General features: G+C 36.2%; 1 protein-coding gene across 1 annotated transcript in view; it reads left to right on the forward strand.

Annotated features, from left to right (window-relative positions):
- The window catches only part of ITGA1 (integrin subunit alpha 1), a 69,110-nt gene that overhangs the window by 23,752 nt on the left and 18,513 nt on the right, over positions 1-26,845 (forward strand). Inside the window, exons 2-13 of the mRNA XM_021553853.4 lie at positions 4,913-5,033; positions 7,122-7,234; positions 8,141-8,229; positions 8,319-8,433; positions 9,075-9,202; positions 15,063-15,211; positions 16,874-17,024; positions 18,594-18,759; positions 22,240-22,313; positions 23,265-23,409; positions 24,536-24,678; positions 26,283-26,426. Of these exons, the coding sequence (XP_021409528.1) occupies positions 4,913-5,033; positions 7,122-7,234; positions 8,141-8,229; positions 8,319-8,433; positions 9,075-9,202; positions 15,063-15,211; positions 16,874-17,024; positions 18,594-18,759; positions 22,240-22,313; positions 23,265-23,409; positions 24,536-24,678; positions 26,283-26,426 (1,538 nt within the window). The remainder of the gene's footprint in view (positions 1-4,912; positions 5,034-7,121; positions 7,235-8,140; positions 8,230-8,318; positions 8,434-9,074; positions 9,203-15,062; positions 15,212-16,873; positions 17,025-18,593; positions 18,760-22,239; positions 22,314-23,264; positions 23,410-24,535; positions 24,679-26,282; positions 26,427-26,845) is intronic.

Here is a 26,845-nt window from a genome sequence, read left to right on the forward strand (position 1 = left end):
TGCACAGTTCCCTGTTGCTGTATTGTACACCTGTTCTATTTGCAGGTTTTTAAAATATCTTTTCAAGACCACGGATTGTAGTATATTCTGTACAAACATTACGGAATTTTTTCTTTTAATTTATTTTCCAAGATACCTAAAGATACGAGATACAAGATAAAGATACGAGAACTCCATAAAACATTTTAATCTTATTTTAGGCTTCAGCTTAAATTTCTGCATTCTTTATTATATTCCAAGAGAGAGATAGTCTTATTTTTTTAGCTTTTTTTTTTTTGTTTAAATTTCCCAGTGTTTTCCAATTCTGCATACTTATGAAAAACATTACTTGTTTTGGTGTGCTCCTTGGTGCACCTAGAACAGCTTTGTTTCAGTCTCCTGCAAAATGCAAATGAATTGATAAAAACATCTGAAGTGCTATAGCAGTAAGTGTGAAATTAAACAAAAAATAGCTTTTTAACCACATGCTGGCAGGGAGAAGTGGTGTTAGCCAATGTGTTAGCCTTTTCCAATGCTAAGTTTAAATTCATCCTTTCCTGTTTTTGAAAGAAAATATTTGTATTTCTTGGGATCATCTCTATTTATAGAGAATGCAGTTGTTATTTGCTACAGACCATACACAGTTAAAATACTGTTACTCAATTTATTATCTTCTCCTGTCTAAGTTGGTCTTCATGATGCCATTTACTGTGGGTAATTTTTGGTGATCTATTTTTCATCAGTAAAGAACCAGGTGTTAGGCTTTGTTCTACAGTTTGGCTTAGGTTTATATCCATCTTTTTAGGAAAATAAGGGTGCCAGTTCTGTGTTTGTAAGGTTAGAGTGGCCAGCCAGGCAACATGCTTGTGAACAAGTCCCAGGAAAGTCTAGTTTTCATGGTTTGGAGGCAGAGTAACTATCCAGACAGCACAAAAGTTTAGTTAAAAGAACTCATTAAATAAAACAGAGAAGAATTTATTAGTGGCTACTGGACAAGTATGAGCTACTACTCCAGGTTTGTAATAGGAATAATATTTGTGTTGTCGTCTTGGTGACTGAGTGTTAACTTCTTATGTATAGGTACAAGCTGTGCTAAGCAAAGAATGGTACATGTATCAGCTCATGTTCCCAGTGTAAATCAATAGTGAGAGGGACATTGGTTTTCTGCAGTGCCTTGTTTCTTGTAGAACATGAATATGAAAATGGAACTTCAGTTGTAAGCTTTGAGAAACTTTTATAGTCTGCATTTCTGAACTGTGTGAGTCAGTTTTGATCTGTTTGCAGTCATTCTGTTAACATAACATGAAAGAGTTCAAACTTGTATTTTACCTATGTTATTTGTGATTAAGTAAAATACTATGCACCTTATGAAAAAATGGGGTTTTTTCTCCTTAATTCCTGTAATTCTGAGGAGAATCCTCTCCAACTTCCCTGTAGTTCTCCTTTTTCCAGTGCTTCTGCCAATACTATTTTAAATTCATACACAAGTCAGCTAGAAACAGTAGAGAATGTATGCCATCTTAGACAGAAGCTGGAAATTTGAAAGAGTTCAAGCTAGGTATTATTAATAACTCAATTTTCACAGTCACAATCAGTAATATTTTAAATGTTCTAAATCATTAGCACTGTATAGTGCTTTCTCTACTAAAAAATGAAATGAAGGATGAAAGACAAGTTGCCATAAACAATAATCAGTAGATTATTGTTAGCTAGATATGTAATGTAGGTTACCATAAACTCCACTATTCCATTTACCATCTGCAGATTTGAACATCTCTTTGGCTTGTAAGATTTTCTTTTACAGGACCTGTGGGAAATACAGCAAGCTACCTTTAAATACATTTATTATTTGTAAGTTAATTTTACATTGCTTATCATAACGCTTACTTTAACACAAAAAAATTATGCTCATGATGTTTCAAAGCACACAGAACATAGAGAAGGCCATGCAGTATATTTGCATATTTAAATATGCCAAACTGTTTGTGCATGAACTCAAACTTCAAAGCATCTGACTTCCGGCTAATACAGAAAGGGAAGATGAAAGAGTAAGAGCACAGCCATACTGGATCCAATCAAGATCATGTTTTGTCCAGAATCATGTATGCAAGTTATCATGTGTAACACTCCTCTTCCAGTTTTCAAGTATCTCTAACTAGAAATTTCCTGAACCAGATGTGCATTCCGTGTGGGTTGTAAACTGCAGTGGTTTTGTCTTCCATTGAGTTATTCAGATCCCTATTAAGCTCATTACATTTAGCCTCCAAAATGTTCTTTGCCAGCAAAGTCTACAGGTTTGTTCTGCTCTGTGTAGTCACCACCTCAGTTTCATTTCTGACTAGTCTAGCCCCTCTAGCTTCTTTTGTTTTGTCTAACTTCATTTTTTTTAGAGGAAAGCATTATTATTGTTGATTCTAATTTAACCTCATTCAGAAGAATGAGGATTTGGGTGGTTGGTAGTAAATAGCTGCATTTTTTATTTGTCTACTTACTAGTGTTACATATTTTCAGCTGTTGTAACTATGAGGATTATAAACACATGCATTAAAATTAAGAGATTTGTAAAAGTTACATAACTAATTCAGGAAACTTCAAGACCATTTTCTCTAATGACTACATAATAAAAATCTATAGTTGTCAATACTACATCAGTGTGATGAAACTCCTCCTCTATCATTAGATGATAAAATGATGGTGGAGGATATAATGGTGAAGCGAACAGGAGAAAGCAAATGGGCTGGAATTTGTGGCCGTTGGTATTTCATATCATGATACATGTTGAACATCATCATAAGATGGGAAAGGGGAAGAGCATGCCTCTAAAGACCTCTAGAGGGATGTTCTCTCCTTGTTCAGAGACTAAAGTGAACAGACCCTCTGGAGATCATGAAGAGAGAAGCTGACATGGGTATATTTTGTTTCTAAATTTTTCTTGAACTAAATAATGAACAGTTACTTTAGCAGGTGACTCATTAGTACTGTCTCATTGTGTAGCAGGTAGATTGTAAATGTAAATGACACAGTTGCAATCTCTTATTTGGTTTGAAAGTAATACTAACAACTGTTGTTACTCTTTTAGTAGTAAATTTCAGTTTTTACTTAAAATTAACAAAAGAAGACATGAACTAGTGACAGCTTGACTGAATTCCTAAAAATTGGCTTTGTTCATTTTAATTATACTTGAATGACTGAGAATAGGGGAGGAAAATGCCTATTGTACATGAACAGGCATAGCAGAATTTCTTTAAGCATAAATGTTTAAGGGAGACAAAATTATTTTCCAACTAATTATTTCCCATCAGTCTGACAATGATTAACTTTTTCTTATCACTTGCAGTGAATATTTTCTGAAGAACTAATCTCTGTTTTACTTTCTTTCACTTCTTTATATTTCCTGATTCTGACTGGAGGAAGAAAAACTAAAATAACACGAATTACTTTTCCTTTTTTTGCTGTCCATTGAAACTGGAAATACTTACTAAATGACAAATTGTCTTCTGTGATAATTTTACTGCATTAAGCAGGAAATAAGATGCTGAGAGAGACAGATTAGCATTGACCACTTGGGAGCTTAATTATAGTAACAAGCCTTCCATGAGAATTTTGTCAACTCAATGGTGAATAACACAGATGTGTTTCAGTAACTGGACATTATTTAGATGTTTTGACATGCAGCAAGTATTGGGTATTTGGGTATTTTTATGTAACTGTTGTGTCAGCAAATGATCATGAAATGCTTCTTTGAAATGAAATAAAATTTATGTATATTTGTGCTTTTAAGCAGCCTAAACATTCTACAAATTCCCCTAATTTTTTGCTTTTGTGAATTAAATATACAGCTCTGCAGCAGCAGAGTTACTGGTTACTTTTGAAACTGATTTACACAACAAAGATGGAATAGATCACTATAAGAAATAGTAAATAAACAAAAGATAAATAGCATTATCTGTATATATATATAGTGTTATATATTATTTATATATAAAATTATTTATAAGAATATAAATTATTAATAATTATATTTTAATATAAATAGTGGTTTATGCTTCTTAATGGACCTTGCAGTTATAGATAGCACTTCAAGCTGGATTTTTACCCTGTATCTCAAGTTTTTCTGAAACTTGATATACAGTCAAACTTCTGTAGTATTTTCCGTGGTGATGATTACTGAACTTTAGGGTATGGGAAATCAGTCGGAAGAAGCATTTGCTCTTTTCATTGATCTCTTCACAGTCCAAGATCACCATCGTATAGCAACTTTTCCTAAATGCACAATTATCAGAGTTCCGCAAATAATCACATATAGGTACTATGGAGATCAGCAAAAGATTGCGTAGAAAATTTATTTTATTCTTTTCCACATATGAATAGTTTACAGGAATTAAAAAAAAACTATATACTTTTTTTCTCTAATATAGATTAAAATTAAATACATCTGAAAGCTTTTCCTTATTCTTTTCCAATTTGCTTTTTGTTCAAAAATTTTCAGGTAAAAAATAGTTATTTCTCAATTTAAGTAACCTTTATAACTAATTACTTGAATGAGGGAACACTTGTATTAAATTCTTGCTTTAGAAGTGAATGGAGCTAAAATAATAACTAAACTAAACTAAATAAATAACTAAATAGTTATTTATTCTTAGAAGTTTTACTTACTGTCATTGGAATTGATTTTAAAATGAGTGATGTGAGTTTGAAAAATATGTTTGGAGTACAGAAGTCCAGTTGCTAACAACTCTGAATTTAGTTATGTATCTATGTATGAGGAAGTATGGTTTAAATCTCTTACAAGCTGTGATATGTGTGCCACAAATGCCACTTTCAACGTCTTGTACCTTTCATTAAGTCATAATTGAATGTTGGTTTCTTAGAAGTATTTGGGTTTATTTATACTCTACATACTAATTTTTTTTTAAATACTATTTTTTTAAAGCTCTCTTTCACCTTGTTTGCACTTCCAATGTTGATGTGAAAAATGCACTGACCTTTAGTGGGCCTCTGGAAGATATGTTCGGGTACACAGTCCAACAGTATGAAAATGAGGAAGGGAAATGGTAAGCTCTTTTTCTTTTTTTTTTTAACTGAACACTCCAAATTATCAGGTATTCAGTGACTCAGGTGCTGTGCTTTTATTTTCAAGTTAAAGTCATATTCTGTCAGGTATATTTCTTAAACCTATGCACAAGCCCTTAGGAAATCTGGAAAGATTGGGAGAGAAAGAGATCCACATGCATGCCTCCAATTATGTCCTCGAAGACACAAATGACTTTACAAAATGGGTAAATTCCCTCATTGATGGAACTGAGAACGTACTGTGTTTTGAGGTCTGTTTTTTCCATTTATCAAATGAAATCTTTACCTTTTTCTCTTGTTAATGTATTTACAATGAAATTACTTCTGCATTAAGGGTTTGTTTTTTTTTTTCTAAAGTTTTCTGTCAGGGGTTATCTACACTGAATTTTTTAATTCTGTTGGTTGAATTTTTTAAATATGTTTAATTCAGATTTACCTGTCAAAATATTAATTAGTACAGTACTCCCTCTGCCTTCCCTTTTGGAGGGCTAAGTATGTCTTGTAACTGGTAATATGTTTGCACTGAGGACCTGGAGCCTTTATCTTAACCTCTTTTTTCCTTCCTGTTGTTCTAAGTAGAGGCTGTAATTTGGTATGCTCACCCATGTCATTGCTTCTTGGTCATTTGATAAACACCTGCCTATGCTTTTCCCTTGTTAAATCCCAGAGGCTGATGACTGGGCTGGAGGACTGAAATAACAATTGTATGGTAAAAGGTTTGGGAAAGAGATCTTTATCGTTCTTTGCAGCTGGCTCTGGTTTTCCCAGAGCCCTTTTGACAATTCTTGGTAAGCCAGGGACTCCTGCAGCATGCAGCAATGACAGGCAGCAGGAGTCTGTGACAGACAGGCCAGACTGTTCTGTGGTGAGCAATCACCACTGCATGTGCTGGGTCTGCCAGGCTCTGAGAGTCCGACCACCACTGCAACACAGAGACTGCCTTTGAATGTGCTAGTTCTGGACTGCTGCAATTGTAGGATGTTTAAATACACATTTGTATGAGGGTCGTGAGAGAATAAGAATAATGACCTTCTTTGAGCTAATTTAGACCTTCAGGAAATGGAATCTGTTTTAGGAGCTGGGAATTTGCAAAGTAAGCTGTATTGTTGTAAGCAGTCCTGAGACCTTTCAAAAGCAAGCAATAATATGATCTGGAAATGGTGGATCTACCAGTAGTGATATAAACTATTGTGCTACATCTGGACATCTCTGAAATTGAACTTCAGAGCTCCTGTAATTTGTCAAGCTTTCAGCACATCAGTATTTAAAGCAGAAAATATGTAAGTTGATAGTTAAAAATATACAAAAGATCCTTGAGAATTTTTCTACTGCTTTAATGCTACCTATAGGGCACCAATAGATCTTTCCAGCATCAAATGGTCTCTGAACCTGACTGCATCTGTTTCTCAATAACTTGGGTATTCCCTCATACAAAAAGACAAAATAAAATAGCCTTTCAGACCACTCTTCATGGGGCTCTTTCTTTCTGAGAAAGGAACAGCACAGGGGCATGAACTTGATGCCTATTGATCACCTCCCAGGGGATGTCATGTACACGCAGCTTCTCTGCATTTTATAAGTTTAAAATTGTTTTAATAACCTTTTTTTTATTAATGACAGGGAAGAACATGTCTTTTACAGTGCTACTCCACATTATTTTAAGACAAAATTCTTCCTCTGAGTGCTTGTAATGTCTCCTTTAGCATTTGGTCCCTGAGCATGGAAAATAGGTTTTCATCTAAGCTCTTGTAATGACCAATATTAAACAAAGCATATTTTTCCTTCTGTATTACTTCTAAGACTTGTTGTCTGCCCACCTATATTGCTTTGATTTTCCCCTGGAGTTTTTTAAGTGTTATTCTATTCTGTAATTTGGTATATAGGCACATTTCCTTTTCATCTCATTATTTCTCTTGCATCTGGACTGGTATAATAGATACTTTCTTTTTCTCAATCCTATACTGGTAGCATGGAGCTTGCTGCAGCTGTCCTCTCTTTGCAAGTTTTATTTGCTCACCTTAGTCCCTTGATAGAAAGAAGATATTTCAGGTAATTTATTTAATTTGCAGGGTACTTATTGGTTCACCACTAGTTGGCCAACCTGAGAAAAGAACAGGCGATGTCTACAAATGCCCTGTAGGAAGGGACAGCCCATCACCCTGCATAAAACTGAATTTACCAGGTACGAAAGGAAATAAAGCTGTGTCACAGCTTTTCTAGTGAAAATTTGTTGGGGCTTCAGAGCTAAATGTGAAGGAAGTTGTGTTTGTAACATTACAAATAATTATATTTTAAGGCTTCTCACTATCCTGTAGGAAACATGCTAATACTTTTAGAATGGGGATGTGGTTGTGTTATCAAAACTTTATTATGACTGACTTTAATTGACTGTGGTTGGCAGTCCTGGCCATTGAGCCAGGAAGGTCTTAGACTGTTATTTCATGGATTGCCTTTTCCAAAGCTTTCTGAAGCCAAGAGCCTTCATAATGCCATCAGTAATCTTTTGATGAAAATGTAACTAGGCTGATGCATCTTAATATGCCAAAGGTAAACTTTAATAATTTTTTTGGTCAAGTCAAGAGATACTTGATGTAGACTAGAAGGAAATTCCTGTTGAATATGAACATCACTAAATATACCTGCTGTGATATTTTTTATCTCCTTTTATTCCTTGAAAACCTAAATGTCAGTAATGCAACATAATAGTAACAAATAGAAAAGCTATTAAGTCAGTCATAGCAAGACAAGGTAAAAAAATGAATTTTTTTTCCCTAATCAACAACACTTTGTGCATAGTAGTATCTTGTTTTCTTTGTGCTGTTATTTTTACTTTTTTTTCTCTTCTTGCGGTTCAACAAAACTATTTGAGACAGCAACCCAGACAAATTTTCTGGGATAAAAGCCAGTCTCAGAAATTTTTCTTGATTGTTGCAGTTGAAGAATGAGGGGGAAGGGTGCTAAAATATTTGATGAAACCAGTGTCAGTCTGGGTTTTATTTTAGAAGCTGGAAGCTCCATACTAGGGGATATATAATTTAACATTTTGTTTTCATGTTCCCAAATACTTAACATTTTAATCTATTTATAGCTTCTACTTCAGTTCCTAATGTCGTGGAAGTAAAAGAAAACATGACTCTTGGAACAACCTTAGTGACTAACCCAAAAGGAGGGTTTCTGGTAAGAAAGGACTTTTTGCTAATTTTGAAAGTCTGTTTTTTTCTCGGATATCATAACAAAAACATTTCACCCTTTTTTATTTTTTAAAGGCATGTGGACCACTTTATGCTTATAAATGTGGACGTTTGCATTACACAACTGGAGTTTGTTCTAATGTCAGCTCCACTTTTGAAACTGTTGGGGCCATTGCTCCGTCTGTGCAAGGTATGCATGCTGCAGGAATTTTCCCGTGTGTCCAAAAATAAAGAGTGCCAAACAAGACAAATGTATACACATAGGCATACTGAAAAAAATGAACTGCCTAACTTAGCTACCAGCATTACCAAGTTAAGTAAATGTTTTCTTTGTCTGTATATAACCTAAATTCTTCCTACTTTTGGAATTTATCTCAGTATAAACAATCATTACAGTGCTATGTAACATCCAAACACAATTGCTAAAAATAGTTGCTTATGTTATTAACTTATGGCCAAAAGACTCCTTTTAAATAATGACGGCATACGGAGACCTAATACAAGCCCAGTTTAGTAATATACATACAAATCTTAAAGACCTGGTCCTAGAATAGACTGACATTGGCAAAAGTAGGGGGATACTCCAGTTATGTGATCTTCTTCCATTCTTAAATTTCTGCTTACAAAAAAACTCCTTCTTGATAAAGGGAACACAAGCCGTGTGAAATACAATGCAAAAGTTGAACAATGATAGTTGCCATCAAGCATGTCAGTTCAGCCACACTGCAGAATGATAAACATTTGTTACTGATGACAGAAGCAGGTGGAGCTGTGAGAGAAGTCTGATCCTTGTTATTACTGTCAATTCTTATGTGACAATTTGTGTTGCAGAGTGTAAAACCCAGTTGGACATTGTCATAGTACTTGATGGGTCCAACAGCATTTATCCATGGGAGAGTGTCACAGACTTTCTGAACAGCCTCCTGAGAAACATGGATATAGGTCCTCAGCAAACACAGGTAACATGGTAGATATTTTACGTTTTTTTTAATTTAAGAAGAAAAAATAATTTACAGGAAATGGTATAATAGTGTCATCTATGGACCTCTTCAATTCTAAGAACTTGGTGCAGCAGGATACTAAAGCAAAATAGCTGAAACCACAACTAAGTCAGTACTCAGTCATCAAGCAGCAATGTCAGGAAGACTATCCCTCCCCCCACTGCTCAGGCAGTCTGGAGAAACAAACTTTCTAACCTAGAGACAAAAGTAAAGTGCATTAAGTGAGGCTGCTTGAACACTGTCCTTTCCCACTTCCTTCCTCTCCACAGCCCCTTCTTGTCTTCCTTTGTACTTCATTGCACAAAGGTCATTTCTGCTCTTCTGAAGTACACATGCGTGGTTTGGACAGCCTTTGATTGTAAGCTTTTTTGGAGCAGTGTTCCTAGTACTGTGGAACATTGGGCATGCAGCTTTTAAACCTTGAGATCCTAATTAGCAAGTGGCTGTTTAGCTGCATGTCATTAATGGCAGAAGCTGCATTTATATAATAAGTGGAGAGGGCCAAATTCCCAGCTGCAGTAAATCAATGTGGTTCCATCAGAATTAATGGAGCTATGACCAATTACCCCCTGAGGATCTGGCATATGTCCCACACGCTGTTTAACAGATTATGTAAATATCAGTTCTAAAAGAACTCTGGGAAGGGAAAAACAGTTGAGTCTGGGATACATATTAACACAAAAACCTTTATTAACAGCAACAGAAGAAACTGTTTCTTCCTTTCCTTTCTCTATTTTCCACCTCCCAAAATCAAGGGTTTTCCAGGGCCTCCTGTAATTAATTATATGCTACAGGCAGTTTTGCAATTGTGGATTAGCTCCTAACATTCAGCTCCTGCCTTCATAAAGGAGACTGTGAGAAGATGTAAAGGATATCTCTGTCTGCAGAGAGTTATGCATCATTTTCCATGTTAATTAGGGTTTTTCAGTTACCACCCAGGCCCTCTGTTGTCTGTACTGAACCCTGGTTGATAAAATAACTTACAGACTGTCAACTTCGCAATCATATCCTGTTACTTTAAACACACTCTTCTTCAGATATTGTGAGGAAAAAGGAAAAATACTTTGTCAAATTCAGCAGAAAGGAAAAAAATTGTTTCTGTTCCTTTAAATAGATGATTACTTGAACATGTATCATTTTGAACTACTTAAATCTGAACTTCCCAGTATAGAGCATTGGCTGCATGGAAATCATCACTGTTTTCTGCCCAAAGGTCTTCATGGGAGTGGTACTCAGGGCAATCAACTCCACTGCACCCTCACTGCTCTTCCTCACCCAGCAACTCCTAAATTTTTACAATGCCACACCTCTGTTATGTTCAATTTTGGAATACTGCCTCATCTGTGTGGCTTAGCTGGTGCACAATAGGTCCCTTTCTGGCCTGCACTCCAGCAGTTTCCCATCTCCACCTACAAAATCCCTTGTGCCCACAGTTTGGCATCCTTCTTCTCACACGTACACATACTCACTTGAGGACGTCAGCTTTGGCATCTGGCTGCTACAGAGCAGAAACATTTGAAAGGGAGATAAGAATGGTATAAGGAGGAGAGAGGCTGAAAAACTGGAAATGGACAACAAAAGCTCAGTGGAATTTTCTCAATCCCTTTTACCTTCCTCCTTCTCCATCTCATCTCTCCTCTCCTCTGAGCCCCTTGCTTAGGAGCCCTATTGCAGCTGAAGTTAGTAATGAATTTATATTCTGTCACCCACCCACTCTGTCTGCTTTCTCAGAAAAAATGTTCAAGTGACTATACAATAGGAAACAGGAGAAACAGCAGAGCAGGCTTTTTTATCCCCTCTCCTCTGGGAGTCCAGAAGAGAAGCATTGGAACAATAATTTACTTTTTTTCTGTTTAAATTGACTTTTCCAATTTAAATTTTTATTACTGCTTATGTAGAAATCAGTGGACTTTCACTGACTTACGGTTGTTTTGCACAGGAAAGGAATGAGGTGATTACAGAATAACTCCTTAGCAGATTGGGTGTGACTTGTTCAAAACTGTGTTTTGATTAGAGGCTTTTGAAATTTTTTTTCCCACTTACCTCTTTCATGAACAATGGTCATTAGACTAGTAGCAAGACTAGTAGCAAGTCGAGAGAAATTGCTCAGTGTCCCATGTTTGGCAGATTTAAAAATGAAGCCTGAAGTTTCAGATGCAGAAAGTCAAAGTTTATGGCATTTTTTTCCTTCCCTTCCTCTTTCTCTTCTCCAGATATGCAGCACCATACTGATGATTAAGCTGCATATCTTGAGTTTTGGGATTAAAAAAACAAATGGAAAGTGATGATAGAAAAATAGAAAAAGAAGGAGGAATTACGTAGAAATAGTAGAAGTAGAAACAAAATCAAGATATTTCTCTTGGCCTTTTTTTGCCTAATTTTTAACTGTTTTGAAGATAATTATCTTTTTCCTATGGAGGGGTAGGTTTTTTAATCATTTGCATATGAGTAACTTTCTGTGGATTTCTCTCAAAAAAGAAAGCAGAATACTTGAATAAGTTCAATTCTTCTTCCAGCATAGCTTCAAAACTTCAAAGCTATGCTGGAAAGGCCTTCAGAAATCTTTAGACCGTTTCTATTTTTACATTATTATATGACCTAGGCAGTTATAGATGTTTGGCCTGTACCTTACTGCATCTCCAAAGGGACTGTATCAGTACACTGATAAGTCATGCCATGTCATATCTTATGATTAGTTTTGTCTTCAGAAGAACAGAAGTGTATTTAAGAGATACTACAAAGATTAAAGAAAGGTATTTGCAAGAGTTTACAAGTAACTTGTGTCTTGAAGTAAACAAAATGTGGTAGAATTAAAATTTTTTCATTCAGATGCCTTTAAAAAGATCTCCTTATGAAAAAATATATTGTCCATTAGTGCTTCCCAAGGCATCTCTGCTTTTCTTTTACATTAAGTATCAGAACATCCAAAAAAATTCCTGATTTCTCTCCACATCCCAATGCTGAAAAATCTCACATATGATTTCATGTACCAAATGGTTTTCCTTTCATTTTGTTATTTTAGTTGTTGTTTTTTTTCCAAATTGATTAGCTTGATAATTTATTGGTAAAGCCAGAATGCGCTTTCCAAATAAGGGTCTGTATTCATTTATAGGACAACAATAAATCATAGCCCTGAGAACTGCTTTGTTCCGAAGTAGAACAGTCCATCACTTGCCTGTTCTCTTGTACAACATTTTTCACAGGAACTGGGGACAATTAAAGAATTATTCCCTTGTGTAATGTAAAAGCCATGGAATGCTAGGGAAGGGAACATAAACTTAAGAATTACAGGAATGTTCAATAGATTATGGTCAGTAATGCTGGGAAAAATAATAGGTTCTCTGGAGTACAGCAGAATTATGTCCTTCTGTGTAGCACTATTGCATTTTCCAGATATATATTAAACAAGGAAATCAGAACATATTATGCCTGTAAGCATCATACTTAGGGGCTTGCTAAAGTTCCATAAAGGCACATTTGCATCATGTAGATGTGTCACTTTCAGTTTTTCGTAAGATGAAAAGGCTACAAAAGTTCAAACCTTCATTGCTGTCTAATAGAATATAACTATAAATATTAATTTTGCAAGGTGATCATCTTGTGATCCTGTAGGAGGCTGGAACATGGAGCCTAGTAGCATTTTCTCAGGGACTTTTTGTTACCTTTTATTAAGGAATGGTTCCTCTTTGATATCATGGACTATGTTGAATATAATGACCAGTATTTTTGAAGCTAGTGCTTAGGAAGGGTCGCACATGACAATTGTATCCTATAAGATAACCACATGCCCCCCTTCCTTCCTGATTTACAAGCTAAGCTGCACAGTGCTGTTTTCAGACTCAGATGTTCTTCCCATTCACTTCCTGAGAAGGAAATGCTCAAAATGTGTACTTGCTGTGATCATGGACATTTCCTTTCAAACAGGAAATTATACAACTCAATGTCAGCCTGTAATCTTTTTTTAGGAGAATGACAACACCAACATGGGTCTCTAGAACCATGAAAGACTGGCAGATGCTTTTCACACTGGCAGCAGTCAATAGATGATTTCATTATTGGTACCTCAAAAGCTGCACAGAAGGAGACATGAATCCACACCAAACAGCTTCCCAGCATACTATAGTCTCTGGCTACAATTGGTGCATGACACTGGAATTTTTAAGCCATATACTCCTCCTCCAGAAAATCAATCATGATGCAAATCTCTTGTTCATTACCAGTTCACAGCAGTCCTTTTAAAAGACTAACAGCATCCTATTCAGATAATGTGGTGTGTCATTTCAGATGCATGCCACAAAATAGTTGCCTTGGAGGGAACAGGTTAAAAATTTCATCTTCAGGTTGTAATTTATTCAGTGCCACATGAGTGTTCTGAGTGATGAGACAGTGTGCCCTGGCCGGTTCTGTAAACACTGAACAGGGTCCATAGCCTGCTGCTTACAGGAATATTGCAGCCTCTGCATTCTCTCTGCTGCAGATAGAAGAGGGCATACCTCTTCTATGAGAGGTCTTTTTCAGAGACAAATATCTGAAAGACAGAAACTTGTTATAAGTTTGAGCCTACATTAGTTATTACAGATATGACTGTGTTTTCAAAAAGATACGGACATTCAGTGGCAGAGGTTTTGCTATCACATGCCAATATAATTATAGTCCCATAATCATTTATAACTATAATTTCATGATCATGTTATTGATATTTACTGTGAAATATTTATCCAATTCTAACTCTTCTGCTACAAGTAAACAAATGTTGAGCAGGATCTGAAGGGCTATGAAAATACCTAAAAAAAACCCTGTAAAGCAATTGTAAAGTACATACTAAGCCACTTCTAAAGTAATACGATGGCAAAAACATCCCATCTCCAATAACTTTATGCTAGAGTGCTTTTAATAATAGATGAGTGAGATATAAATGCCACGCAATGCTGCATTATCCTAAATAACACCTATAAATTGCCATGTGCAACGTAAAATTGAAATATGCTAATGGAACATTGTGTGCCTTCTTCCCAGTAAAAGCTGTCAGGAACCTGACAAAATATTAAAACTGACAGAGATGAATGGGAGAAATAAATTAATATTTAAGAATATTGCTCGTCTTTTTATTCCTATCTTGGTTTTGCAGCAGGTTTCCTCAAGCATTTTGTGATTATTGCACAAACCCATGTTTTGATCTTCCAGACAAAGACTTGCTCTGCTAAGGTCATCTACGGACTTTGCATTACCCTCCCTCATACCAAAGCTTCCATTTCCTTCATGTTTTACCCTCTGGTGATACTTCAACTTACCTCCTTCTGGGAGAACATGCATGTAATGGATGTCCCTGCTGTCTTCATCAAGACAAGAATAATTGGGTCTTCCTGTTTCTAGGCTGAATTTAGGGAAAATAAAGTATGGGGTGTATGAATATTATATTTGAGTGTAATGAAGAGAGTTTTCAGTGAGCCATGACTTTGTATGCCATAAGGAAAACATTTTTGAAGAGTTGGGACTTATGGCTGGGGCATTGGTCTGCTTGGCTTAGAGGAGAGCAGAGCTCCCGTCCAGATTCAAGCCAGGAAGACCAAGGACTTGAGACAGATTTTGACTTTATTTCAGTTTCTAATAAAAGCAATTTAGAAACTTCAAAATGTTTCATGAGACTATCATCTATCTAGGCTTGCTCAAACTCATATAGGTGTTTCATCCTGAGGGAAATGCAAAGAGTTCAATTCTTCCCCTGGCTGTAAGTACAAACAGACATTTACCCTACTACAAGAGTCAGGGATATTTTCTTTAAGGGCAGTTCTTTTCAAACATGAACTCTGTGTTTCAGGTTGGAATTGTTCAGTATGGACAGACTGTAGTCCATGAATTTTACCTGAATACATACTCAACAACAGAAGATGTGATGGCTGCAGCCTCGAGAATACGCCAGCGGGGCGGCACGCAAACCATGACAGCCTTGGGAATAGACACGGCCAGGTACGCACACAAGGGAGAAGCTAACAGGGCAGGGTGGTGATTCTGATTCTATGTGTTAAAAACATGGCATGCTAGTGTCTGACTTCATTTTAGCTAAGCAAGCAATATTTATGATGGATAAGCATACCTCTATCCAGCACCTAGAGCAATTGAGTATGAAAGGCAGCTGTCACCTGAGTGGAGGAATTAGGAAAATATAATAGATACGGAGCAAGGGGCTGACATTATCTGATGTCCACATAGAGCAGGTAGGAACTGTATATGTAGCAGGATGAAGAAAATCAAGTTTTTCAGAGGAAAAGCAAAAAAAGAAAAAAAAATTTAATGTTAATTAGTTTTCATTCTGAAGTTGAATATTACAATGTTTGGGCCCACACTTGTCAGAAGGCCTAAAAATTTTATATTCTAAGTCTTTGAAGTTTCTCAGTCACTGGGAGATTAAAGACCTGTTGTAGCGATAGCAATATTTAGAAATGTTTCTTTTATAAGAAAAATGAAATCTGACTTTCATAGAACAGACAGTAAATGTAAAATCTCTCAGAAAATTTCAAAATGTACAATGTTGTCCTAGTAGCTCTTTTCTTTTCTGGGTTTGTTTCTTCCATCACAAAAGCGTGTTTTATTCTGCAAAAGATTGTATTCACTCTTTGCAAACAACCATTTAATGAAACACACAGCATCCTTCTGAAGAACAATTTGATTATCTGACCAAAATTTTGTTGATGTGGTGTACAATTGAATTCTTATATATTAAGGTTTTCCTGAGATACAAGTAGAAGCTTGAGGAGTCTAAACAAGTTCATGAAAGTGGAGCCAGTTGAGAGTTGCCAAATATTCAGAAACCACATCTAGTTCAGAAAGCCCCTGTATACCACAAACTACAGCAGGCTTGTATATACAGAAACTATCATCAAAAGCTTCCTCTGTTCTCACAGTCATCCCCCCTTGGCCATTTTCAGTGGTAAACTTCAGCTTTTACTTATGTGGCCAGTCCTGGGATTCTGTGGTATTTTTCTGAAAAGAGGAAGCCCTGTTTCCTTCCTTCTCCTTCAGAGTCCTAATCCAGCCTTGCCTTGTTAGGTCCAGAACAGCTGACCAAAACCTCAGAGCCTTTTTGTCCATCTGCAACTGTAGAATTCAAATGGGTGCCCCAATATTCCTCCATTTACCTGCAACCTATTTCTGCCACGTCCCCAACACCCAGTGTTAATTAACATGGGTGTGCAGAGATGTGCTGGTAGCTGAGTAAACAGTTTGACCACTTGAAGTGCTACTGTAGGGTGGAAGTAGGTGAGAGTTTTCTACATAGGTTTTTGGAAAGGTAGGGTGTTGGCTGTGTCTTTTTTTAAGATGCCAAAAGCTGTTTTAAAGTCCCAGAAGTTTATTTGTAGAGGGGAAGAATTTTTCACTATCCAGATTTGTATTTTTTGCTGTTGCTCTCAAGTGAGTGAATGATGAATGAATGCTTGTGAAACTTTGGCTGTGAACTGTCATGTAAGTTCCAATTGAAGCTGCTTGTATTTGTTCATGGTTAACATTAATCTCCATTTCCTGCTTCCTGGTTAATATAAAATCTTGTATTTTATGGTTGGCTATGCAAATATGATGCATATGCTAAATGCTGACACTGCCTTTCTCCAAAACACTTTATGGTCCCTTTAGGGAAGAAGCTTTTACTGAGGCTCATGGTGCACGAAGAGGAGTGCAAAAAGTAATGGTTATTGTGACTGATGGGGAATCACATGACAACTATAGATTACAAGAAGTGATTGATGATTGTGAAGATGAAAACATTCAGAGATTTGCTATTGCTGTAAGTGAAATTTAATGGGAAAATTCAGAATGTTAAAAGCATGTTTCATTTTCTAAATGTAATTTCAGTTTTAGAAGTTCATTTTACAGAATCTTTATGGAAATATAATTATTTTAGAATGGAAGAAGCTGAAAAAAAACATTAGAAATTTGCTTTCTGATTTTATAGCATATAAGAAAAGCAATTTATCTGTCTTCTGTGTGATGACAAGTGTGTGTCTGTGTGAAGAAAAAGGAGGAAGAGTTTGAGGGACAGTTCTAAATCAAATAATTTTTGTTAAAAGCAATGCTGAGCAAAGGAACTAATACAGTTCTAAACAACTTCTATGGAAACATTACCTATTTAAAAAAAAAAAAAAGCAAATGCAAGCCATCAAAAAATACTTGTTCATTATGTCTCTGTTGTATGCTTGCATTCTAAAGCTGTCATTTTCATGCTAAGCAAACAGTAGCTGAATGAGAATAAAGACTAGCCTGTATCAAGAAATATGAAACCACTAATTATGGATTTGGTATTAATATTCCACTATATTTGTTTATTTTATACACAAATCTTCTATTTTCTCCTGTTAATTTTGAAGGGACATTGGGTTGTTTCCTGTCCATTATTATCTTTCTTTGTTTTGCGATCTTATTTTTTGGTAAAATAAGGTGGTATGAAACCATAAAACTTAAAGAAACAAGTTATACTTAATTTAAATAAGGATATAAACCAAAAGTTGAGTCCAGCAGCACACAGATTTTTGGTGGTTTTCTTCATAAAATTAGAGATAACTAAAGAAAAATTTGACACTGCAACAATTTTAGCAATAAAATCCCTGTTTAGAACCAAATATGAATTGCTCCAGTGGGCTGAGATGCTACACCATAGGAATTTGGTTTTTGTCTCCCTCTCAAATCAAGTTTAGTCTATATGAGCCATTTTTCATATGAAAAATGTCTGTTTGTCTGGGAATTAAGAGAAGTGCGGTGTTTGTTTCTGAGGTATCCTGAATACAGCAGTGTTGTTAAAACTGCAGACCAAATCTAAAGTCTTGTATCATTTTGAAGTTGTTCACTGAATGGAAGTGTTGTTCCTATATGTATTTGTAGGGCAAATCTTCACAGAATAAAGAACTATTCTATGCCTAATCCACTTGTCATTAATTGCATGTATAGCATGTTACGATAAGAACTTGTGGTTATGCAGAAGCCAGTGTAATTGTACTCTGGGTTGGGAAGTGTTTTGTTGGTTTTTCCCAAAATTATGGCCTACTTCAACAAATCAGAGAACAAATTATTACAATTCTGTGAAGATGTGAAAACTACAGTTGAGGATAGCAATACTATTGCTTTGTTTCCTGTCAAATGGTATTTTCAAAACAACAACTGAGCCATCACACAGTTCTGTTCTCCTTGAGAAAGAATGGCTTCAAATCAATTTGAGTGAGGTTTTAACAAAACAAATTAAGGTCAGATATGATTTTCCACCATTCCCTGACAACTTACGTCAATGATATCCTTTTAAACAGGTTATGAAATATATGCTTGACTTTTTTTTGTTTCTTTGGTTTTTTTTAATTTTCTTTAGATTCTTGGCAGCTACAGCAGAGGAAATTTAAGTACTGAGAAATTTGTAGAGGAAATAAAATCAATTGCCAGTAAGCCTACTGAAAAGCATTTTTTTAATGTCTCAGATGAATTAGCTCTTTTAACCATTGTTGAAGCACTTGGAGAGAGAATATTTGCCCTGGAAGGTATGACATTATTTAAGATTTTCCTTTATGCCTGCATTACAACTGAAACAAATAGAAGAACACCTATTTTTACCTTCCTTTGAAAATGCATTGTGCTGTGTAAATTTTATTATGCAATTATTTCTTCCATGCTGGTTATAAAGATATTTCATAATAGACATCAAATAGTAGATACAGATGCAACTACGTGCATAGGAGTTAGAGCCTGTGGAGACAGTAGCCTAAAAGGGTAAGTAACCAGAATTGTTTGAATGTGATAAATAGGAAGTTGCCCTGTTTTAGGTAAAAAATATTACCAGATCATACCCCAATTACCCTGTGATCATCTGGTTTTCTGCCTAAATGTTTTGAGTCTCTTTTTGGTTAATTATTAATTACAGCATATTAATTTGCTATACAAGTCAGCAGGGACTTGCTGTATAGAGTTAACAAGAGATGATTTTTCTTTGGGAAGGTTGACAGTATTCAGATTGTAGCACAGAAAAGTCATTCTCTCATGTCTGCTTACATTCCAAATGAGACAACACTGCCCAAACAACTGTTTGTTTCAAGTACTACTGGTAACAGGAGACAGAGTTTATTAGTTATAAATTATACTGGCCAACTCTGAAGGGATTCGTGTAGTACAAAGAAAACATCCATCTATTTGGACTATTTTTTGCAACACTTCAACTTTCCAAGTAGCTAGAATACTGTAGTTTATAACTGGAACAAAAGAAAATATTGACTTGAATGTACAAAATTGAGAAAGTATTTTCCCTTTTTTGACATTGTAATTGTATTTCTCAGACATATTTAGATTTTTTTTGTGTATTATTTAGTTTGGTCAAATGTTAATGTTTTCAGCTATTACTAAATATTTCCAGCAATAAAAATTTATTAAAATATAATTTATGTTCTTTTTTACCTTCTGGACTATTTGGTTTCCTCAGCTTTGCAACAAATTAATTTGAGAAGAATCTAATCTCTCTAAGCTCTAAGTTTAGCTTACTTAGAGCCATTGAGTACTTCAAAGTTAATTGAATAGGGTGTTCTTTTCTTAAGTCACTGTGTACTAGGAAGTGTACTTTTAGAGGGAATATAGTTGTTCAAACAGAGGTTGAAAACTTGGTCTTCAATTTGTCCTTTATATTTCTAAAAAAGTGAGAAAAATACTTGACTCCATTGTCAGAATGAAATGTTAGTTGCATCTATTAGCTATAATGAATATAGAAGTTAATGTTTCAACAGGTGAAGGATTTAAGACCTAACATGACTGAGTTTTTGAAAATCTAATTAACTTCATTACTGCCAAAAGGCATCTTGGTTTGAAGATTTTCTGTAGGAACTCAGAGATGCACTAAGATTTCTACATAAGACTCCTGCAATATGAGATGAGAAATGTCTCCTCCTCGAACTAAGTTCCAGAAATCATGTAATTTTTATGCAAGAGAATCAGAATAGAAATAAAAAGAGGATTTTATTTTTTTCTCAAAGCATAGCAAGGTCAAGCTGCTCCAGTGGGTTGGAGCTAGATAATACTGACTAAATCGATTTCTGCTGATTCTTGAGGCATAGCTTCTTGTCCTATCCCAAAACCTTTCAGTTGAATTCTGGATTCACAACTGTGTCCATGTATGCATTTGTCTGGTGGTGGAAGCAAGCATTAATTCTGTACCCTGCAGCTTTTGACAAGCCAGTTTATTGGATGTGTTCAATTGGAGATTAATCAGCTCTGTACATAGTAGCTTCTGTGCATCACAAGAACCTTGGCTGTTGAAATTTGATATCTGAATCTGTTTAAATTATCAATCTAAATTGTTTCTTTAAATTGCTAGTAGGGTAGTAGTACATTTGATTCTTTTTCTTGGATTTCTTAATTTCATTTTGGTTCGTTAAAAAATTCAAAGAAGAATTGGGAGAGATTTAAAAAATCAAATCCAACAAAAACTCCTGCTTGACAGCCAGTGAATTTTTACACATAATCTTTTTCATATGCCTCTGTGTCTCATGGCATGGACATTGCTTTTAACAGCAATTTTATGTTTTATCCAACCCATAGGCAGGCACAAATGTTTTTTCACAAAATATCCTTTGTAAGATGCTTGGCAGTTTAAAACTGAATGGAAAGTTAGGCTAAGGGCCATTATCTAAGTAGTATTTTGAGCTGCACACACCAACAGTACCAGCTTTGTCCTCTGCCTCAGGCTGTGAGAATTCTGTCTTTCTCAGCTCATTAGGAGTATCCTTTGCTGCATGAAAATATTGTTTATCAGCAGATGTGCAGCTTAAGAGTTTTATGCCTAAAAATGACTTGTTCAGACTTAGCAAAGCAGCTACATCTTGTGAAACATGATAGTCTTTGTTTGTACGTCCAACACTGTATTTGAGATCATGTCTCCTTCCTAGGACTGGCTGTAAATTACAACAATTAGAAAAGCCATTATGTCCTCCGGAGCAACCACTGGGGTTTGGTTGCTGAGTATGAAAAGTTCAGTATTATTTAATAGTCCAGATGTCTGAAATTCATGCAACCATGGCTTGCTATGGCTCAGTTTCATTCACACAGTTGAAGGTTTGCTGCAGCTCTCAGCTGGTAGCAAACTGTGGATTCTTCCTGGACGAGTTTCAGAGCAGATTTCATAGCTTGTCTCTACTGCCTGCTGGAATATCTTGCTCTCAAGGAAGAATCTACATGCAGAATATGGTTCCCCTACTTGGCCACTTAGAGTGGCAAAATAGCCCTTGACTATTAAGGGCTACTTATCTTTCTTTTAAGTAGAGGAAAAGGCAGAACTTTTTTTTCCATGATGATATTTTCAAGTTTACCTGGAAGAAAAACAGCCCATCAAAGTTTAATAATTAGCATATGACTACTTGACAAGATATTGAAGCTAGTACAAAATCATCTGATAACTTTTTTATACGAAGTCATTTAAGAGAATCAGATCTTCATATAATTGTCAGGGCAGGGTTATCATTCCCAAGCACTTCGCTGAGGCATATGAATCTTGGACAGCAGAGATTTTCCTTGTTGTTTTTGCAAAGGTTCATACAAATATCAAGTGTTTTTCATTTAAAGTTCCTCCAGCTGCCTACAAAACTTTAGTTGCTTGAATATAAGGCCAGGGTTACATGGCTGGTGTTTTATTGTTCACTTAGCTCAAGTGGAAAATGGCTTAACCATATTAATCAAACATTCCAAACATACTTACCATCAGCCTGAGTTCAAATCTGGTCAGTTTTAGTCCAGAAACTTTGTTGGACAAGTTCTGAGACATGATCTTAAATTAGAAATTCCTGTACTTAATAGTAGCATTCAACACAGGTCTTTATTTCTGTGTTTATTATAAAACTCTATAGTAAACTACAGTCATTGAATAGATGATAGTTATTTATGCTATCCTCTACAATCACATGGTTGTTTTCATAACACTCTTCAGTTACTTTTTCAGATTGGAACAAATCTATTTTTGAAACTTATTTTTTTCTGTTTAATAGCAACAACAGACCAGCAGGCCTCCTCTTTTGAAATGGAGATGTCTCAAGCTGGTTTCAGTGCTCATTATTCTCAGGTAAACAAGCTGTTTGAAAGTAGAAGTTATTTTGCAAAGTAGATTTTTGCTGGTGGTTCTGTGAATTTGTAATAAGTGTTTCAGATTTATTTGTATAGTCCTGTTTGCTGTTGGAGGTTTTGGAGTGTCCTGTGATCCAGTTACCTTTTTTGTAAAATGCATGTAAAGAACATTTATGAACACCAAAAGTTTGAGAGAGTACATATATACTTCACATGAACTCTAAATTTAGTGTTCCCACAGCACTTTCTATCAGGAAAATACCCTAAAAATATGTTAAGAAAGACTGAGTAAAAACTTTTAACTAGAACCTTTATTGACAAAACAAGGGGCAGTGTTTTAACTTGAAAGACAGTTCCAGAGCAGGGCCACAAAGATGACCAGAGGGCTGATGCACCTATCCTGTGAAGACAGGCTGAGAGAGATGGGGTTACTTAGCTTGAAGAAGAGAAGGCTCCAGGGACACCTTAGAGCAGCCTTCTAGTATTTAGAAGGGGCTTATAAAAAGGAGGGAGAATGACTTTTTACATGGGTAGCTAGCAACAGGACAAGGAGGGAACAGTTTTAAACTATAGGAGCAGAGGTTTAGATTAGATGTTAGGAAGAAATTCTTTACATTGAGCAATGTAAGGCCCTGGAACAGATTGTGCAGAGAAGCTGTGGATGCCCCACCCCTAGAGGTGTTCAAAGAATTGGGCTTTGAACAAACTGGTCTAGTTAGTGGCATCCCTGCAATGGGGGGGTTGGAACTGAGCAATTTTACCCAGGCCTTTCTATGACCCTATGATTGTGGGACCTGTACCATAATAGGAAAAGCAAGGTTACCTATGTAAATATGCAGGAAGCATTACCCAGATGTAAGCATCCTGAACCATGAATGTCTAAAGATGATTCACAAAGAGAAAAGATGATTCACATAGGGAACAGACTTTTTGTTTTACTCTCCTTAAGGACTGGATCATGCTCGGAGCAGTTGGAGCATATGACTGGAATGGCACAGTACTCATGGTGAAAGACACTGGTATTTCAATGCCAACTAATGACACCTTTCGTGACAGGCGTTCAGAAAGAAATGAGCCTCTTGCAGCCTACCTAGGTAAGAGAAGTAGCCCACTTGCAACACTTTTCAACAAGTGCTACAAGATGCCTCTCAAAGGTCATTCAAAAGGAGTATGTTACAGAATATTTTATATTGCAGGATCCTGGGAGCAAGTCTACTCTCTGATTTTTATGTTCTTTTAAAAAAAATAAAAACAACTCCTACAATTAGAAAACAAGTCCAAACATAGACCTAAGTATATCTAGACTTTCCCAACAGAGATGCATAATCCGTTCAAAGATTTCCCAGATTGCTGTAGTATCATTATGAAGTTTTTCTATGCCTTGATAGTTAAAAACTCTTATACAATATTAAGTCCAAATATTTGCTTAAAATTAGCCTGTATTCTGTCACTCAATGGACAAAACCGGCAAGACCAACATCTTTTTTTATAATAATGTTTTCCATATTGGCAGGGTATTTTCCTATCAAAAAGCTTCAGTGGTGTTACTCTCTGCTCTAGGTCTTGCATTTTATACCTTATGCTTCTCTTTGCTCTGTTATCTCATTTAATTCATACTTCTAAAGATGAAGAATCAATGCTAGAATATTATAATGTTTTTCCCTAAGTACACTTTCTTCATTGTCAAATGCCTTCAGCTGTTGCCTTTTATTACAACTCTCAACTCCAATATGGTAATGTCATTTTCAAATTAAGATTGTAAACTCCCTTAATACTTGCAACTCTTTCACAGTTTTAATTTCACTGCAAATTTTTCAAGTCTTCCTTCACCAAAGTTGTTAAACTGTTGTTAATATTAAACGAACAGAGGTAGGTTCAAAATGCCCCCAGGATCACTTTTTGAAGACTCCATGAGTTTGACAGCAGGCCAGTGACAACTGTTCTTTGAAAGCAGCTTTTCAGCCAGCTATTCATGAGTTATTTCTTACACTGTGTGAGAATGGCATAATGAACATGGCTCACCAGCCTGGGAACAAGTTTAATAACACAGGGATGCTCCTCATTCTGAGGCTGTAAAGGCCTTTTAATTAACTGTTATTGCTCTCTACCATGAATAGGGCTAAACGGTTGTGGAATAAACCTTACAAAGGCTCTGAATCACAGCAAGTATTTCTGATGCATTCTGTGTGTATTGCATTTTGATTTCTTTCATCTCCCTAGGATATACTGTGAATTCAGCAGTGACACCTGGAGGTGTGCTGTACATAGCAGGACAGCCACGATACAATCACACTGGCCAAGTTATCATTTATAAGATGGAAGGAAAAGAGGTGCAAGTGATTCAGAGATTAAATGGAGAGCAAGTAAGTATGCATTCACAGTTAACATACAAAATTAATATAGCAGAAGAAATAAATATTTCAAATGAGAACACATGAAACTGGGAGTTGTAAGCAAGATCAGAAGGAAAAGTTAGGCAGATCCTCTGGTATTACTAGCAATGCAAATTGGACTGTATAGTAGGTACTTGGGAATTTTGTCTTTGAGGGTTAAATCTTCACCAATGTCAAAGTGGTTGCTGCCATCTCTGTATGCACAATTTTTTCTGTCTGCTGAAAGGAAGAGCATGTCACTGGCAGGAAAGAGTTTTGATGAGTTTTGGGATAGACTGAAATATTGAATAGTTGCTTGTTATGCTGGGTAGCAGCTCACTGAGAGCTGCTGTAGGAGGAAAAATCTCCACCTAATTGCATAATTAAGGATGGTATTATTAAGATAATATTATGCTTATGAGAATTGAAAGACCTACCTATTTTCATGTCCTCAGGCTGCAATATCAGCTTCTCTCTGGAGAATTCAGGTTACCTAATCTTCATCTATAGCTGATGTCTGCAACTTAGCTAATCAATCACTCAATCAAACACACTTTTTAGAGTCAGTGAACTAACGTAGGTATTAGGGGGCTGGGCCTATTCAGACTTGAGAAGAGACAGCTGAGAGGGCACTTCATCTATGTCTGTCAGTGCCAGCAGGGAAGGTCAGAGCAGGGGCCAGGCTCAGTGGTGCTGAGCAATAGGACAAGAGGCAATGGGCAGGAACTGAGATACAGCTCCATCTGAACACAAGGAAGAAATTCTTTACCTCATGGGTGACCACTGGAATGGTTTGTCTGAATCTCTCTGGTTTGTCCAGAGAGATTTTGAGTCTCCATCACTAGAGATATTCAGGAACCATCTGGACACAATGCTGTGCCATGTGCTTAAAGATGACACTACTTTAGCAAGGAGGTTGGACCAGATGACCCACTGTGGTCCCTTCCAGCCTGACCCATTCTGTGATTCTATGATTTTTAAGGTTTGAGACATTTGGACTACATGAAGTATCTCTTTGAGAGGAGATGTATCTTGGTAGAGGAGGCTGCTTCTCCTTTTAAGTGTAAAAGAAGTGCAGGGTATCTTGCTTATCTGTGAAGTGAATATAATCAGATAAATCCTATAGCTTGTACCTGAACTATGAATGTATCTATCTCTTCCTGTAGATTTTGTTCCTCTGAAAATAATAACTTGAAACTTTTGGTGGTCTGCACTGAGCTGTCTCAGAGGTTTTGTCCAAGCTTTTTTACTTGTTTTTTGTAGAGAAAACTAGCTTCCCCAAGATACTCTTATTCCAGTGCTGTCTTAAGGGGTCATACTCCCCATAACATGTAGAAAGTACCCTTTTATCCTTTCAAACTCAGAGGAGTTGAAAGTTAAATGGCCCACTTGTTAATAAAAAAAAATCAGACAAATGGTAAAACTGAAAATAAGCATTAAAAACAAACAGACCAAAAAAGTCTAGCTAGTAAAGAAATGTTATGCCTAGTGGTTAATATTTGTTATTGTTGCAGGCAAGAAGTAGGTCTCTGAAAGGAAATGCAGCATTATGTTGCTCACTCTGTCTCTGATGTATACTTTGTGTTTTCCTACAGATTGGATCATACTTTGGGGGTGTTATTACCACAGTCGACATTGACAGGGACTCATTTACAGATCTTCTTCTTGTTGGAGCTCCTATGTATATGGGAACTGAGAAAGAGGAGCAAGGGAAAGTATATGTTTACAGTCTGAACAAGGTAAAGCAGTGATTTTTATTGATCAGGAATAGAGCATGCTCTTTTTTGCCTTCTTATCCGTATTTTAAAGAAATACAGTAATTTGAACTGGGGAAGATGACCTGTTGAAAATAGGGGAAAATGGTATTGACAAATGAGATTATAATGCAACTCCTCTCCTCTCCTCTCCTCTCCTCTCCTCTCCTCTCCTCTCCTCTCCTCTCCTCTCCTCTCCTCTCCTCTCCTCTCCTCTCCTCTCCTCTCCTCTCCTCTCCTCTCCTCTCCTCTCGATATTTTTGACAAGGAATTCTTACAGTCTCTACATGCATGTTGCCAGCAACAAATTGCTGGTGAATAGGGTTGGTGAGAAAACAAGAATTCTATGTCCTCCAGTAGTGTGGGGTTTGAAATTTGTTTTTCCTGTGCTTACTGTTATCCAG

Source organism: Lonchura striata, chromosome Z, assembly GCF_050655825.1.
Source record: "Lonchura striata isolate lonStrDom1 chromosome Z, ASM5065582v1, whole genome shotgun sequence".
Lineage (NCBI taxonomy): Eukaryota > Metazoa > Chordata > Aves > Passeriformes > Estrildidae > Lonchura > Lonchura striata.